At 52.4% G+C, this 15,872-nt stretch overlaps 2 protein-coding genes across 2 annotated transcripts; one reads left to right on the forward strand and one right to left on the reverse strand.

Annotated features, from left to right (window-relative positions):
* Positions 1-6,178: 6,178 nt before the first annotated feature.
* LOC120649883 (peptidyl-prolyl cis-trans isomerase FKBP62-like) lies at positions 6,179-11,143 on the reverse strand. The gene is made up of 14 exons (XM_039926797.1): positions 10,842-11,143; positions 10,652-10,744; positions 9,936-10,187; positions 9,740-9,820; positions 9,500-9,580; positions 8,841-9,035; positions 8,669-8,755; positions 8,136-8,311; positions 7,928-8,050; positions 7,708-7,854; positions 7,475-7,602; positions 7,274-7,394; positions 6,561-6,602; positions 6,179-6,481 (listed from the first exon to the last, which is right to left on the reverse strand). Exons 1-14 carry the CDS (start codon positions 11,065-11,067, stop codon positions 6,437-6,439), a joined length of 1,797 nt encoding a protein of 598 aa, XP_039782731.1. The 5' UTR covers positions 11,068-11,143; the 3' UTR covers positions 6,179-6,436.
* A 1,044-nt stretch (positions 11,144-12,187) lies between these two features.
* Positions 12,188-15,338, forward strand: LOC120647682 (G-type lectin S-receptor-like serine/threonine-protein kinase At2g19130). The gene is made up of 3 exons (XM_039924549.1): positions 12,188-14,163; positions 14,232-14,467; positions 15,298-15,338. The coding sequence occupies exons 1-3, from the start codon at positions 12,188-12,190 to the stop codon at positions 15,336-15,338; spliced, it is 2,253 nt and encodes a 750-aa protein (XP_039780483.1).
* The last annotated feature ends 534 nt before the right edge of the window (positions 15,339-15,872 follow it).

Consider the following 15,872-nt stretch of genomic DNA (forward strand, 5'->3'; position numbering starts at 1 on the left):
CTGTTCCTGAGGGCCTCCGGCGTGGTCGGAGAAGGACGGCGTCGCCGAAGCGGATCCGGTGGACGCTTCGGGCCTCCGGCGCTCCGGCGATGAAGCGCGTGCCGCTACGACCAGGTGGTCGGGGATGAAATACCGTCCGGGGTGGACGGTAAATCCGTTAGATCAGATATCTGCGGCCGTGATCGACCCAATCACAGGTCCTCGCCTCTGTTCTCAAGAGCGCTGGCCACGATCCGCGTCCCCCTTATTGCCCTTACCTTGCCGCACCCGCGGCCCCATCGGCGACTCCGCGCCGCGCCACGAGCGGCCGCCTTCGGAGCCGCCGACCTCTTCCTGGACATGCACGCAGTGCCGCGTGCAACGCCGCGAGACCCTCCGCTCGCGTCAAGGTAACCTCCTCCCCAACGTCGGCTCTGGACTCAGGTTGCTTGTGGCTGCGGCAGGAACAGGAAGGCTAAGCGATGCTGATCCGCCGTCCTCCAGCATGCATGAATGAATGAACTCGGTCTCCAGGCTCCAGCTAGAATGCCAGGAAACTGGAAGGGCTCCTCGAAACCCCCAGAAACAATCGCTGCCATCTCGCTTGGGGTCGTCGTGAACGCGGGAACGCCGGAGCGAGGCATGGAACGGAGAGGCCGGCCGCCGCTGTTCGGCACGGAACGGCGTCTGGGCCGTCCCGCGATGGCCGCTGCCTCATCCTCATCCTTGCAGAGTCCAGAGGAACACTCGGGCCGGCTGCGATACCCGGGGTGGACGGTAAATCAAACACCGTCCCCCCATGGGGCTATGAAGGTCGTTGGATCCACCTTCTGCGGCTATGATTGACCCCCCCCACCCCCCTTCCGCGTGCATCGCCCATCACTGCCTCGCCTCCGACTCTGCAGCTGCGCGCGCGCGAGCATTTGCAGACGGCCGGGCCGTGGTGGGAGGCGCGGAGCTCGGCGGCGGCGAGCCGGCGCCACCTCCGTCGGCGGCGTACGTGCGCAGGGTGTGCGGTGTCCCCCTACGCCGCCGGGCCAGTCGACGCTGGTGAGCTTGCGCCGGCAGGGGTCCGCGCCATGCCCAGCGGCGTCGGGAAGTAGTGCTCGTGCGTGTAGCACGAGCCTCGCGCCATCTCCGACAGGCAAGGCGCACGTGAGCACGGCGTGGCAGGGGCGGTCCCGCGACAGACACATATTTCGGACCTCTGCGGGAGCTCTAACTCGCGGCTGTTCGCTCATCTCGGGTCACCGGTGGTCGCTGCCCGTGTCGCGCCGCTGACCTCTTCCGCAACACCCAACACGCCGCCGCGCGTACAGGCGGGGTGAGCAACCCAACAGTATCTCCCCCACAGGGTTGGACAGACCGGCCCGAAACGTCCGCGCCGCGCCATGGTCGAAGGGATTGTGACATCGTGTTGTCAGAGGCTCGGAGCTGAGGCCACAGCCCCAGTAACGCACTCGCCGATCACGCAGCCATATGCTCCGGATTGCTATCACAGGCCACTCGACCCAGCATAGCCGGCCGCCGCACCTTCGTGGCGTGGGGCTCCGAAGGTTCGGCAGGTACACGGATGCGGTCGCGGACCATCTGCCAGACGTGGCGCGAAGAGTATGGCTGCTGGCCAGGGTGCCCGCCCTGTCTGACATCGCTGGACGTCGTCCTTGGTATAGCCTCTCCGTGCCACGGCCAGCGGCGCAGCCATGGCCGCCAGATAGCCGAAGCCCTTCCAACGCCACCCGTTCGGCACGGGACAATCGCCGTGTAGGGCACGTCTCAGCCGCTCTCGTGACGAGTTTGGCCGCCGAACGCCATGCGCGCAGGTGGGACCTGATTCTTCAGTACGGCGCCTCCAAAGCGGATACGGTGGACACTTCGGACCTCCGGCGCTCAGGCGATCCGCCGTCAAAAGCGCGCGCCGCTACGCCCAGGGTGGTTGGGGGATGAAATACCGTCCGGGGTGGACGTTAAATCAAATACCGTCCACCCTGGGTCGTTATCATTCGTTGGATCAGATCTCTGCAGCCGCGATCGACCCAATCGCAGCGCAGGCCCACGCCTGTGTTCTCAAGGCCACGGTCCGCGTCCTCCTTTCCTTACCTTGCCGCACCCGCGCCCCATCGGCGACTCCGCGCCGCGCCACGGCTGGCCTCCTTCCGAGCCGCCGCCGCCGCCGCCCTCTTCCTGGACATGCACACGGCGCCGCGCGCAACGGTGCGACACCCTCCGCTCGGGTCAAGGTAGCTCCCCTCCCCAAAGCCCCTCGGCTCAGGGCCTCAGGTTGCCTGTGGCTGCGGCAGGAACAGGAAGGCCGAGCGATGCTAATCCTCCGTCCTCCGGACATGAAGAGCGGGCCGCATGCATCAATAAACTCGGCCTCAAGCTACGCATGCCAGTGATTCAACCGGAAGGGCTCCTCGATATGCCCAAAAGAATCGCTGCCGTCTCGCTTGGGGTCGCAAACGCGGGAACGCCGGAGCGAAGCCTGGAATGGAGAGAGGCCGACCGCTGCTGTTCGGCACGAAACGGCGTCCGGGCCGTCCCGCGACGGCCGCCGCCACACCCTCATCCCTGGAGCGGCCATAGGAACACTCGAGAAAGGATCTTTCGATGCAGGAATCGACCGTGATGCGGTGGCGCGCCGGTGGGACGCCGGACGCGTCGCCGCCCGGGGTGGACGGTAAATGAAATACCGTCCACCCTTGGGGCTATGATGGCCGTTGGATCGAACTTGTGCGGCTATAATTGACCCTCACCCAGGCCCCGCCTCTGCCAATCCCCTATCACGGCCTCGCATCCGACTCTGCAGCCGCCCCCCGCGCGCGCGGGCGGCGTGGCGGCGGCGGCTCACTGGCAAGAAGACGATGAGGTACTGAAACTCGAGAAGCTACGACTAAAGGTTACAGTTCAGACAGGGTGGGTAGCTCAGCCGCTCAGGCCTCAGGCTCCTATGATACCTCGGTCGTGCTCGTGCAGAGCAGCCAGGAACACAGTGCAGCGCCTCTATCAGTCCCTGAAGATGACGGTGTTGGCGATGGTCAGGAGCGGGATGAGGTAGTGCGGCGCAAACTTGAGCAGTTGCGCGCGAGCATTTGCAGACGGCCGTGGTGGGAGCTGGGAGGCGCGAAGCTCGGCGACGAGCCGGGGCCGCCTCCGTCGCGGCGTACGTGCGCGGGGTATCCAGTGTCCCCCGACGCTGCCGGTCCAGTCGACGCCGGTGAGCTTGAGCCGCGCCACGTCAGCGGGTCCCGCCATGTCCAGCGGCGTCGGGAAGTAGTGCTGGGCGTCGAGCGAGCAAAGGAACCAACGAAGAAGTTTTTTTTTTCTTTTGAGAAAACCAACAAAGAAGATTTTTTTTAGGGGGGTTTGAAGAACCCAGGACTAAGAGTTCACAAAGGAAATACAGACGCCATCAGGCGGATCAAAAAATCAGACATAACGCCCCACCTCCATGAAGAGTGTGCTTCTCGCCAAAGAGTTCTCATGGACGATCTCCATCAACTGGAAAGCCGTGGCCTCTTCTTTGAGCTCCCTGATAATCTGACCATATACACCCATCGTGGGCCCTTTCATGCTCCTCACAGCGTTTGCGCAGTCGCTGGCCATACGAACCCGGCAGAGGGAGATGTCCTTTGCCAGTGCCATGCCTTCTCCGAGTGCCAAAGCTTCCATGATCTCCGGCTCAATAATTCCCAGCATCATCACTACCGATGCTCCCAGAAAATTTCCAGCTTCATCCCTCGCGACCGCAGCAGCTGAAGCCCTGCTTGAGTTTTTGGATAAAGCAGCATCCACATTAATCTTTGATACACCGCGCGGAGGAGGAATCCATCGCGGGAAGCTAGTAGCCGTTTTTGATCGTGCCTCCGGCCTATAGATTGAAAGGTCCAAATCAGCAATGAACCTCTCCACGAAGCTATGCGTCGATAGAGGGCTTTGGAATATATTCTCATAGACAGCCTTCCTCTTCGCATGCCACAATGCCCATAAGGTCACCATCGTACGTCGTGACTCCTCCATCGATAGAGAGGAGATAATTGCTGCTAACCATGCCTTAGCGCTATGCTCTTAGATGTTACAAATATGCTCCACTGTCTCCTCCCTCGCCAAGGCCCAAACACATTTGGCCATGTTGCAGTCTAGAAGTGAATGCTTTCAAGAATCCGGTGCACCACAGAGCAAACATGCAGCTTGCTCTGCGATATGTCACCTATGAAGAACATCTGCAGTCGAAAGTGAGTGCCTCGCCAATCTCCATAGGAAGACTTTGATCTTTGAGGGAACTTTAAGTTGCCAAATAATTGACCACTCTTTCTCCTCTGCATGAAGATTCGATCTCCCTGGTCTATTTTCCAGCCAAACTGTAGCATTCTCCTTCTTCTGGACAAGCATGCGGTACGCCGAACGTACTGCGAATAGGCCCGTCCTTTCATAATGCCAAGCCCAGAAGTCATCATACCTCCTTGTAGATAAGGGGATAGGCCTGATTGTATCCGCATCCATCGGTGTGAGAAAATTGTTGCAACTTCTCATGATCCCACCCCATAGTTAGCGGGTCAATCAGCTCTTGAACCAACTGTGGTGTGTTGGGTATGGGCAACAGAGCGGCCGAAGCTGACTGTCCCTTGGTAGCCAGTTCATGCTCTAGCTATTTGTTGTTTTCCCTGTCCCAATTCTTCTGATTAACCCTTTGCGTCAACACCTCCTTGCCTTCAACTATAGCACGCCATACCCGAGATGGCGATGAGCCAACCTCAGCATCCAGGAAGTCTCTGTCAGGGTAGTAAACTGCTTTAAGGACTCGTGCACTTAGAGAAGCTGACTCGTTCAATATTCACCACGCTTGCCGAGCCAGCAAAGTAAGATTGAATAATTCAATATCTCTAAAGCCCAGTCCTTCCCATCTCTTGGGCCTAATCATGTCATCCCAAGCAACCCAACACGGCTTCCTCTTGCCATCTTTGCTGCCCCACCAGAAGCTCCTCATAATCCCATTAATATGGTCACACAGGCCTCAAGCTTGAAACAGGACATAGAGTAAGTTGGAATTGTCTGTGCCACTGCCTTGATGAACAGCGCTAGTTAGCCTGGGTTGGTTGGCCGGTCTGGCCCAAGCCCAATAGCTAGCAAGCTGGGCAGCACAATAGCACAAAGGCAATAGGCCCAAAGGCCACGCTGCCATGTGCCATCCATGGATCATCCATCGTGTCCCTCTGTGCGTGATTTGGTTTGGCTGTCCGATGCTTTGCCTTTACACAAGTGTCAAACAGTAACGGTAGCACTCGAGGTTTTGAGTTCGACTTTCCATGGAAGCGAATATTTTGGGAGTTAACGGTGTTGTGCATTCAGTGGTAGGCGATGTTCCCGTCGACAGCGAGACATCTATGTGACTTCGTCAATCTCGAGAATTTACCGGCTCAGTCTTCGAAAATGCTCATAGGGGTAGGATTTCCGTAGTGCGTTCATAGGAATGTGAGTGTACATGCCGCGTGCGTTATGAGTGTCTTAGTTGTACTGTGTAATTTTAAAAAAAATGTCAACTTGTCTTTTTTTAAAAAAAGCAAGAAAAAGAACGGTTGCTGATCGTTTATGTTCAGATTGGAACTGGAAAGGCTTGGTAATATTTTGGCTGTTCATGTGTAAGCACTCCATTTATTTGCATCTCGATGGAGCAACAATGATGATGTGCAAGAGCAGGAAGTTGTTGGATTTAGAAACGTGCAGATTCCCCGTCGTATGGTTCATCAGCAAATTCCAAACGACCTAGAAGCGTGCTGGAACTCCAAGCATGGAGGTTGACTAGTAGTTATTAGTAGCAATTTAGCATCAGGCATCAAGCCCACGGCGTACGCGCTGGGAAGTAGGAAGTCTGTGTGTGACGCAGCCTATGAAACGAACCCATCTCTTAGACGAGGCCGGTGAAGGCCGCCGGAGAGCCACAGGATCAGGGGTCCGTGCGGTGGCTCCGCTCTGACTCTATCCACGTAGTAGAACTGTAGAAGAGGCGAAGAGCTCAGTCCCGATAGCCTCGTCCACACCCACGTACCTTGGTCTCCAGGCGGCAGCAAAAAATGGCGACCGAACACGAACAGTCCCCGTGATCTTTGTCGCAAACCGAACAGCAACCATAGTTGTCAACAGACAGCAGCACTAGCTCCTTACTCCGCAGCGCTAGGTTTCTGACTTGAGACTTCTGTTGTTTGTCGAGACTCGAAAGAGGTTTCATCTTATCTTCTATTAGTTGGTGCGAGTTTTCTTCCACTAACTGGCATAAAGTCTCATCCGTAGCATTGTTGTTTGAATACACAGTGCTCATAAAAGAGATGCTGCCGAGTTATAAGTAGGAAGGTACGAAATCGCTGTGCCTAGGAACCAATTTTTGATACCTTCCCATTTATAATCTTGCGATACCTTCCAAGGACTGTAAACATCACGAAAGGATTACGCAAAACTATCTTCAGTGTCCTTTGACCACCTCTAGTGCTTCCTCTGCGTCAGAACTCTGAATAAAGGGAAACAAAATCATTCAGCAATGGCTTCGGTTTGTGCTATAATTAGTAAAGATGTGACTGTACCCAGACCTTTGTTTCTTCATTGTGATTTACATTTTCAACCTTGCGCTTCTGTAAGAGGTTGAAGCGATTGATTAGTCAAAACTCTTGCCGGAGTGAGTAGCACAGAAATAGGACATCAAAAACAAGCCTAGCTAGTGAAATGACTCTTATATAGTAATTTCAGACTCTTAATACAGTATTTTCAGTAATGCCTGATCCTTCATCTCCCTAACAAAGAGAAAATGGAGAGCATGGTGAAATGTTCACAGGTGAATAAGTAGGATATCAACATATCTTTCAACTGCCACCAGTGCTAGTGACAGGGCACACTTACAACCGTATGCATTGGTAGGCAGTTAGTGCTATTCTCTTAAACATCACACCATAGAGCTTATATACTCATGTATCAATTGACAGTTCTACACTAGAATGGATGTCCAGAAGTGACATAAGCTTTCTCCTGAAAAACAGGTAATGTACTGCAACTAAACTGCATCAATGCGATGCAAACAAATTAACAGTTCTAATAGCAACTGAAGAAGCATGTGCTTGAAAATTAAGAAATGCAAAGAAAGTCAAAGGGCAAAGTTTCCTTGAGCTTGGCAATTAAGGTGGGACTTTACTTCAGAAATAATGCTTTTAGATGCTACAACTCTGAGAGGGGGAAAAAATAGAGTTTATAGCACCAATGTTTTCATAGAGCAAAGTATAGGAAACACAGAAAATGAACGAGGGTGTACCTTTGACACAGCATCGGATTCTTCTGTTATTCGATCAAACATGTTTGCATAAAGCTCTGCATCCCGTTTGTCACTCTCTACCTGAAGCTTTTTCAGATTTGCTTGCAGTAACTTCACCTCCCTAGAAATGAAGAATGGAAATTTGAAATGCACATAATACTAGTACACCAGAATATGACTGGAAAGAAAGTTTGTCCTCACTTGTTGTTAGGATCCAGTTCTAGTGCTTTCCGTAGATCTGTCTTGGCTAATTCAAGGTCATACAATTCAATGTAAGCTTGTGCTCTCCGATACAAAGCCTTCACATTGCAAGATTCAATTTCTAACACCTGACATAAGAAAAATGCAGAACTTGTGACAAACATCAAGCTTGTTTGAGGGGGGGAAAAACAAACTTCAAGCTTCAGGTAGCATGAAAGTCAAGCTCCACATACCATTGAACACAAGCTAATTGCTTGTGCAAAATCCTTCAGTTTAAGACAGCATGCTGCATGGTTTAACCAGCAGGATATTCTCACAGTTTTCACTAACTTTTCAACTTCATCTTCAACATGCCCGTCCTCATTAATATAACTAAGGGCCTGAGAGTAAAAAAATCAGTCTGCCACCCTGAAAACCATGGGCCCAAAAGTAGGAGACAGAAAAACTAACTACCTCGCTATACTTCTTTGCAGCCCTTTGAAACTTTCTTATCTTGAATAGGTCATTGCCAGCAACTTTTGATTTCTCTGCAGCCTCCAACTTTTCATGGGCACTCATCTCCCATGATTCTTTCTCCTGCCAAGCCAGAAAGAGGAGTGCACGATAAGTAGAAGAAGATGAAAGATAGGTGGAGAAGATGAAAGCTCAGATTTGCCAATACCTTTGTGAAGTCTATCAATTCCACTTCATATATCAATGTAGAGCAAGATGGTACAGTTATCAATTGTCTTTGTACTTCTGTACTGCCAAATCCATACTCAAACTTCACTGTCACTTCAGTAAGTTCACCCTTCACCATTGTTGCCACTGCACGATCTAATCCAACCGTTACCTGTTCTGCAAGAGGCAAATAATGAAAGAGGTTAAAAAGCCACTTTAATAGTAACAGATACATATGTATTAAATATAAATACACTCCATAGTAGAACACCAGACACCAGTATTAACCTCCAATGAACTGGACCAGCTCAGCCACTAATACTATGAAACTTTATAAAATCAGGTGGCTGTATCTCTCGAATCAAATGTTTAAGCACCACATGTTTGAACGTCACAATACTTCTGAGAGGAATAATAAAACAGCTATAAAGTATATGCTACTGTTGTTGAAAAAGTAACATAACCACACTTGATTTTCCTATATGCTTATAATGATTACCATATCAATTTAACCATATAGTTGAATTCAGTCACCTTCATCTATGATGAACTCAAAGGGCTCCCCATCAAAGCCAAACTTTTCAAAGACAGTACCATCCTCCAGGCTGCCAATATATCTAACTAAATGGGAAGTTTAAATATTTGTCAGCAGGATATTAATTTCAACAAAACATACAATCATATCAGAAAGCAAAAGAATTCTTACTATGAACAGTTTCACCATCATGTGGGGTGCGAAGGCCATCACCAGACTTTAATGTCTTCTTCATTACTTTTAAATCTCCGCTAACATCAACCACTGGCTTCAGTGAAACTAATTCCACATCCATATTGACTGCAGAATTTGGTGGAACAGCAGAAAATTGGTTTTTAGCAGCTCTTCCCTGCTCCCCAAATGCATCTGTAGGTGGATAATAGGTTGAGTGAGGTAGAATGTGACACTTATATTTTGATAGATAAAACAAGAATAATACAAAAGATGCAGGGCAACAAGAAAAATAGTGCACAATTCTCATGTTTAGGCAGGTCTCAAAAAGGTTATCTGTTACACTGCACGTGTACATGCCGCACATGAATTGGGATGCTACTTCAATCCCACATAGTTTTCGAAATATCTAACTAACAGCGTGCACTGACTTAATCAGTCAACTTTCAACTATATACTTGTCAGATGGACTTGATGGAATTATGTCATTAAGCACTGAAAGACGGTTACCTGGTAGAATCAGTTGCGTCAGGAGAAAATTCGATAATCAATTAACCGTAGTAAGATAGTAAATCATGCTAAAATTTAGCAATATTAGGGGGTGAACCAAGTAATGACAAGGAAGCACTTTCTTTTACAAATACACCAGTGAGACATACATTGTGATTGCACCATCACAACAGCTCTCTCTCCTTCCTTCATAGTTTTTAGGACCATAGGCAGTGCTGGTAAGACATGTCCTGAAAAAAACATAAAATTGATTCAATCTCTCACAATATTACCGAAACATTGTTCGCATCCAATATAGACTGTTTTCAGGCTTCACAATCACATTACAAACGTTACTGAAAAGAGCTCTATAACATTCATCATTTCAATAAAGGTTACAGTGCATTTACCTTCATTTACAAAGAAGGTTGATCCTTCTTCCGGAGATTCTTCAACTGTTGACTCATCAAGTAGCTTGATTTTGTACTTGACTGTATAAATACATGAACAACTGTCATATAATATTACAGAGTGGATACAATGAAGCATGGGTATTTAATTACAAGAAACATTAAGGAGCAAGATTGTTTGTCATGGAGTGTTCACCTGTAACTTCATCAAGTTCCCCTGTTTGTCTGTTCACTCCAGTTGACAAAACTTTCTTTATAATTCCACCATTTTTACATACATCCACCACTGTTAACCATGATGACAGCTCAACCTCAAAATGTAGCTCAGAACCAATAGGAACACCCGGAGCACCAGAATCTTCATAAGCCAAAGGAGGAAGCATAAATAATGCTTTCTCTCCTTTCTTCATTGTACAGATTCCACGCTCTAGCCCAGCTACCACATCTCCTAATTAAGGAAATAAAATAAGAGCCAGATGAAATTATGAACAAAACCCTATTATGGGAACACAAGGGGTAGCACAAATACAGTAAAATAGGAATAGAGGGAAATAATGTATAACAAACAACTGGATGTGCCTGTACTTAATCAATTAATAGGTATCAGAATTCAGGATCACAGCTACCTGGAATCGAGGAATGTCAAAGGTACAGAAGGCCACACCCCTTTTATACTATGTCTAAATCTAATACCATGGGCATACATCATTGGAAATCAAGTAAAAGTTTTGCCTGCATGCTTCACGCATTGTAACTTCACCACTATAAAATGGTAATGGTTGTGGGCTTGTCAGTATTTCAGATAAAAGAAGATTCGTACCAGTACAGATAATGCTGCGAGCCTACTATACTCATATGGGAAACATAAATCCAAACGGCTAAAAATCAATGTAGCCGAAAGTGCATCCTCACCACTGCCGAGATTGATCGTGCGGGACTCCTCCCCTCCTCCGTCCCTCGTCGACGCAAACAGCGTGCCATCGGGGAGCGTCCCAACGTAGTGCACTGCGAAACCAAAAGTCCAAACACACGGGGTGAGACAAGGCGGTAAGCAAATCGATGCGGCGGCGGGTGTGGAGAGAGGAGGGAGGAACCTGACTACCTGAGACCTCGTCGGGAGGCACGGGGGTGGCCCATCCCTGGCCGTCGCGGAGGAGGCGCTTGCGGATCCCCCACGGGCCGATGGCGCGCTCCTCGCCGACGCGGAGCGGGGGCGCCGACTCGATCTCCTCGCCGGCCTCGTCGTCATCGGAGGAGGAGGAGCCCCCGGCACCCGCCATGGCTACGGCCGCCGCCGAGGAGAAGGTGATGCGCGAGGAGCGGACCATGGTCTCACACCTGCGCCGGCCTCGCCGTGTGAGCGTGACGCCGTGTGAGCGTGCCCACTCTGTTGCGGGCGCGTGGCATAGGACGGAACCCCCGGAGCCAAGTGAAGACGAAGCTGACGAGTGGGGACGGAACAGCCGAACAGCAGTGTCTCGCGGGGTCCAACTTGTAGGTGGGCCGGGCCTATCGTGCATAATACTTGCGCTCCAATTTCTGAATGGACTAGTGAAGCTCGCGAGCCCAGTTGCGTGTCTCCTGTGAAGACGAAGTACTCTTTGAGAAACAGTGGGCTCAAGCATGAGGGATTTCTAGCCAAGCTAGAGGGGAAGTGGAAAGGAGGAGACAGATCACTTATGAGGCAAATTATTTATATAAATGGCATGGCATTTTGGGTTTACTCACATAACATATAAAAGGTTGGGGGATAATATAAGAGGTGAGTTTAGGATGAAAAAGAAAAAACTTCTACCAAAGATAAAAGACATGGATGAAAAGGATGTCGAGGGGAGACATCCGAAATGGCTGAAAGAAAGAAGAGCAATGGAAAATGAGTTGGAAATGATCTACGAGGCAAAGGGGGGGAGGGTGGGTGTGGTTAAGTGGAAATTTAGCTGGCTTTAGCTGTGTTGAAACAGCTAAACTTTAGATGGTCTTTTATTACTGCTTTCAACGTTTCTCTGGTCTTCATCTCTGATTTTGAAATTTCTTTGCCTCAGACAAAATGTGAAAGTGAAATAAGAGAAGTTTTTTCTCTGTTGTTCCCATTAATTGTCAACCGTAGCTAGCTACGAGAGCCAATTAGCAGACCCTGTGCGGCGCCAAGCGGTCAACTTGGAATATTCTACAGTGGAGGAAGCACTATGTTGACCTGAATGGTCATCACTACTGTATCCTATCATGGACCGTCGTCAAATGTTCCAATAAGCGGACCCTAGCAGTCATCGACGCATCGATCACGAACCGTTATATTTCTCTATCTATAGTTGCTAGGAACGCGTATATATAACATGCCTGATGCCCTGATCGATTCACTCGAACGAGACTTGCGCACGCAGTTACTGACTGCGCCGTCCTCTCCCATCATTTGTCTAACCAATGGCTTCGACAGCGCTACTGCTTGTCATGGCCGTGGCCATCCGCGGCGGCACTAGTGCGTGGTGCTCCGCGTCGTTGGACACCATCTCCACTGACTCCCCCATCTCCGGTGACCTGACGGTCGTGTCGAGAGGCGGTAACTTCGAGCTGGGCTTCTTCAGTCCCGCTGGTGGCGGCGGCACGACGACCTCCTCCTCTCGCAGCAACTACTACGTGGGAATCTGGTACAGCAAGAAGGTCGTGTCGAAGCGCACGTCCGTGTGGGTCGCCAACAGGGCCGCCCCGGTCGCCAACCCGTCGTCCTCTCGGCTCGCCGTGGCGGTGGACGGCAACCTCGTGCTCACCAACGAAGCCGGCAAGCTCGTCTGGTCCTCGAACGTCAGCTCCGCCGGCAGCAGCTCGAATGGCGGCGCCGCCGTCGTGGCGGTCATCTTGGACACCGGGAACCTCATCCTCCGGCGCGAGAGCGGCGAGGTTCTGTGGCAGAGCGTGGAGCACCCAACCGACACATGGCTCCCTGGAGCGCGCCTTGGCGTGAACAAGATCACCGGCGACGTGCTGGCGCTGGTTTCTTGGAAGAACGCCGGTGATCCGGCCCCCGCAATGTTCACCTTGCGGATCGACCCGAACGGGAGCAGCCAGTACCTCACGATCTGGAACAGGACCGTGACTTCCTGGAGCAGCGGGGAGTGGAACGGCGATGTGTACGCCGGGGTCCCCGAGATGACGTCGCACTACAAGTACGACTTCCAGTTCGTCAACGACACGAACGGCACCTACTTCACCTACTCCCTGCAGGACCCCACGGTGATCTCCAGGACGGTCCTGGACGTCTTCGGCCAGATCAGGCAGATCATGTGGGAGCCGTCCGCCGACGAGTGGATGATCATCTGGGCGGAGCCGCACCGGCTGTGCGACGTCTACGCCGTATGCGGCGAGTTCAGCGTCTGCAACGAGAAGAGCGAGCTCTACTGCAGCTGCCCCGCCGGCTTCCGTCCCTCCTCCGTGGCGGACTGGGAGCTAGGAGATCACTCGATGGGCTGCCGCCGGAACAATCCATTGCGGTGGTGTGACGGTGGCGCGAACACCTCGTCGGTGCACGGCAAGGGCAACGGCGGCGACGACGACGCCTTCTTGTTGGCGCCAGGTGTTTCTTTGCCGAGAAATCCATCGCCTGCAAGGGCATCCAGCGCTGGAGACTGCGGGCTGGCGTGCTTGAGGAGCTGCGACTGCACCGCGTACTCTTACGACAGTCACTGCTCTCACGGCGGCTTGCTCAACTTGCAGGACACGGCCGGCGTGGATGGCCTTTACCTCCGGCTGTCCGCCATGGACGTCCCCTTCTCGAAAGGCCGTAGGAGAACCGTCGTCCTCGCTTCCACTGTCGCAGTTGCGTCGTTCCTAGCCATGTCCGCCATCGTGTCTGTGGTTGTTACTAGGATGTTTAGGAGAAGGCGGCAGAGGAGCATGGCATTCATGCAGGCGGCATCAGAAGGCGGCAACCTCGTGATGTTCAGGTACGGTGGCGGCAGCTTCGGCTCGGTGTCCAAGGGGACACTGCCAGCCGGGGCCGGGCAGGTGGCCATTGCGGTGAAGAAGCTCGAGGGCCGCCTCTGCGTGGGGGAGAAGCAGTTCCGGAACGAGGTGCGCACCATCGGCGTGATCCAGCACGTCAACCTCGTCCGCATCCAGCACGTCAACCTCGTCCGCCTCCGCGGCTTCTCCTCCCACGGCAGCGAGCGGCTGCTCATGTACGACCACATGCCCAACGGCTCGCTGGACAAGGCGCTCTTCGGGGGAGCGGAGGCGCCGGCGCTGAGCTGGCGCGCGAGGTTCCAGGTCGCGCTCGGCGCGGCGCGGGGCCTGCTGTACCTCCACGAGGGGTGCCGGGACTGCATCATCCACTGCGACATCAAGCCGGAGAACATCCTGCTGGACAAGGATCTGGTGCCCAAGGTGGCCGACTTCGGCCTCGCCAAGCGCTGGGACGGGACTTCTGCAGGGTGCTCACCACGGTGCGGGGCACCATCGGGTACCTCGCGCCAGAGTGGATCTCCGGCGTGCCGGTCAGCGCCAAGGCCGACGTGTACAGCTACGGGATTGTGCTGCTGGATATCATCTCCGGGCGGCGGAACGCGCGTTGCTGGCCGACCGCGGAGCAGGACTCGTCGTCGCTGTCGGGGTACTTCCTGCTGGTGGCCGCGAGGAAGGTCAGCCAGGGGGAGGCGCTCGACGGGCTGCTGGACGATCGGCTGCGCGGCGACGCGGACCCGCGGGAGCTGGAGCGCGCGTGCAGGTGGCTTGCTGGTGCGTGCAGGACGACGAGGCGCGCCGGCCGACGATGGAGCAGGTGGTGCAGGCGCTGGAGGGGGTCGTCGCCGTGGACGTGCCACCGGTTCCGACGTCGTTGCAAGCCTTGCCCGAGAATCCCGGCCAGGGTTTTTTTTTACCGACCGGTGAGGTCAAAACGCCGCCTCCCGGTTCCGCTTTACCGGTCCGGTTTGACCAAAAACCGGTAAAATTCAAATTTCAAATTATAGACGCCAGTTCAATCAGTTTCCACCGGTTAGCCAACCAGTTTGACCGGTAAACCGGTCCGGTTTGAGTGGAAACTGGTCCGTTGAAAAAAAAACCGACTTTATTTCAAAATTTGAATTTTTGTTTAACATGTTTTTAGCCTAAATGAACCTTCCAACCCTCTTTTGTACTACTTTTACATTAATATAATATATAACATGTTTTACATTGTATTTGTATACTTTTGTATGCACGCTTTTTTGTTTAACTTCAAATACCCGCAAAGTATATTAGATGAACGAATATTTGAAAAAAAATTGACACCATTAGATTCGTCGCAACTTGAAGTATTTTTAGGAATTTTTTTAGAATTTTTTCGTTTTTTAATTCGAATTTAAATTTTAAATTTGGGCCTGTTTGAAACCGCCTCAAACCGGAACTGGTCCGGACCGGTTTGATCAGTTACCGCGGTATCCGGACCGGTTGCGGTCGGTAAATTTAACCCTGATCCCGGCTCGGTGATGAGTGCGCGTACCAGTACGTACCTTGATGGCCTATCACGATCCCACATACAGGACAGTTCTTATTAGTTTTTTTTATTTTTTGTGAAAATGCTACAGATGATGATTTTAGAGAAAATGTGACTTTCGGTACCCTGTAGCAGTGATACCCACTCCTACTGCAGCAAGACAGGACTCGCGTAGTCATCCGTAACTACGTCATAAGGGGCGGAGCAGCCGGGCCCCATGAGTCAGGCTCTTACCTCACCGGGCCAACGGCCCCGGACCCGCTCCCCGCTCTGGGACGGGTCCGGTGATGCCACGTGTCCCAGAGTAGGGGAAACTCCGCGTCAACAGCCGAGTGCGTTCGTCCGGACCCCCCACGCGCGTAGAACCAACATACCGCCGGGGCGGGGTCCGGGAGCGCCACGTGTCCCACAGGCGCAGGCGCAGGCGCGAGTCTTCCGCTGGAAGACTCGCCCCCCCACCGCATTCAATGCGGGTGGTTGAGGTGTGCTATGCCGTCGCGGCACGCGGGGCAGCCTTTTTCAGGCCTCACTGTAGACCGCATATTACCGAGGTACACAGTGCAGCCGCATGCGTCGCATCCGCGCAGAGCCCGTCTGGCGCATTAAATGGATACGACGGCACTGCACCTTTTCATCATACCGCCTACGCCGCAAGCTACACGGCCC

This window comes from Panicum virgatum, chromosome 9K (genome assembly GCF_016808335.1).
Source record: "Panicum virgatum strain AP13 chromosome 9K, P.virgatum_v5, whole genome shotgun sequence".
NCBI classification, from domain to species: Eukaryota; Viridiplantae; Streptophyta; class Magnoliopsida; order Poales; family Poaceae; genus Panicum; species Panicum virgatum.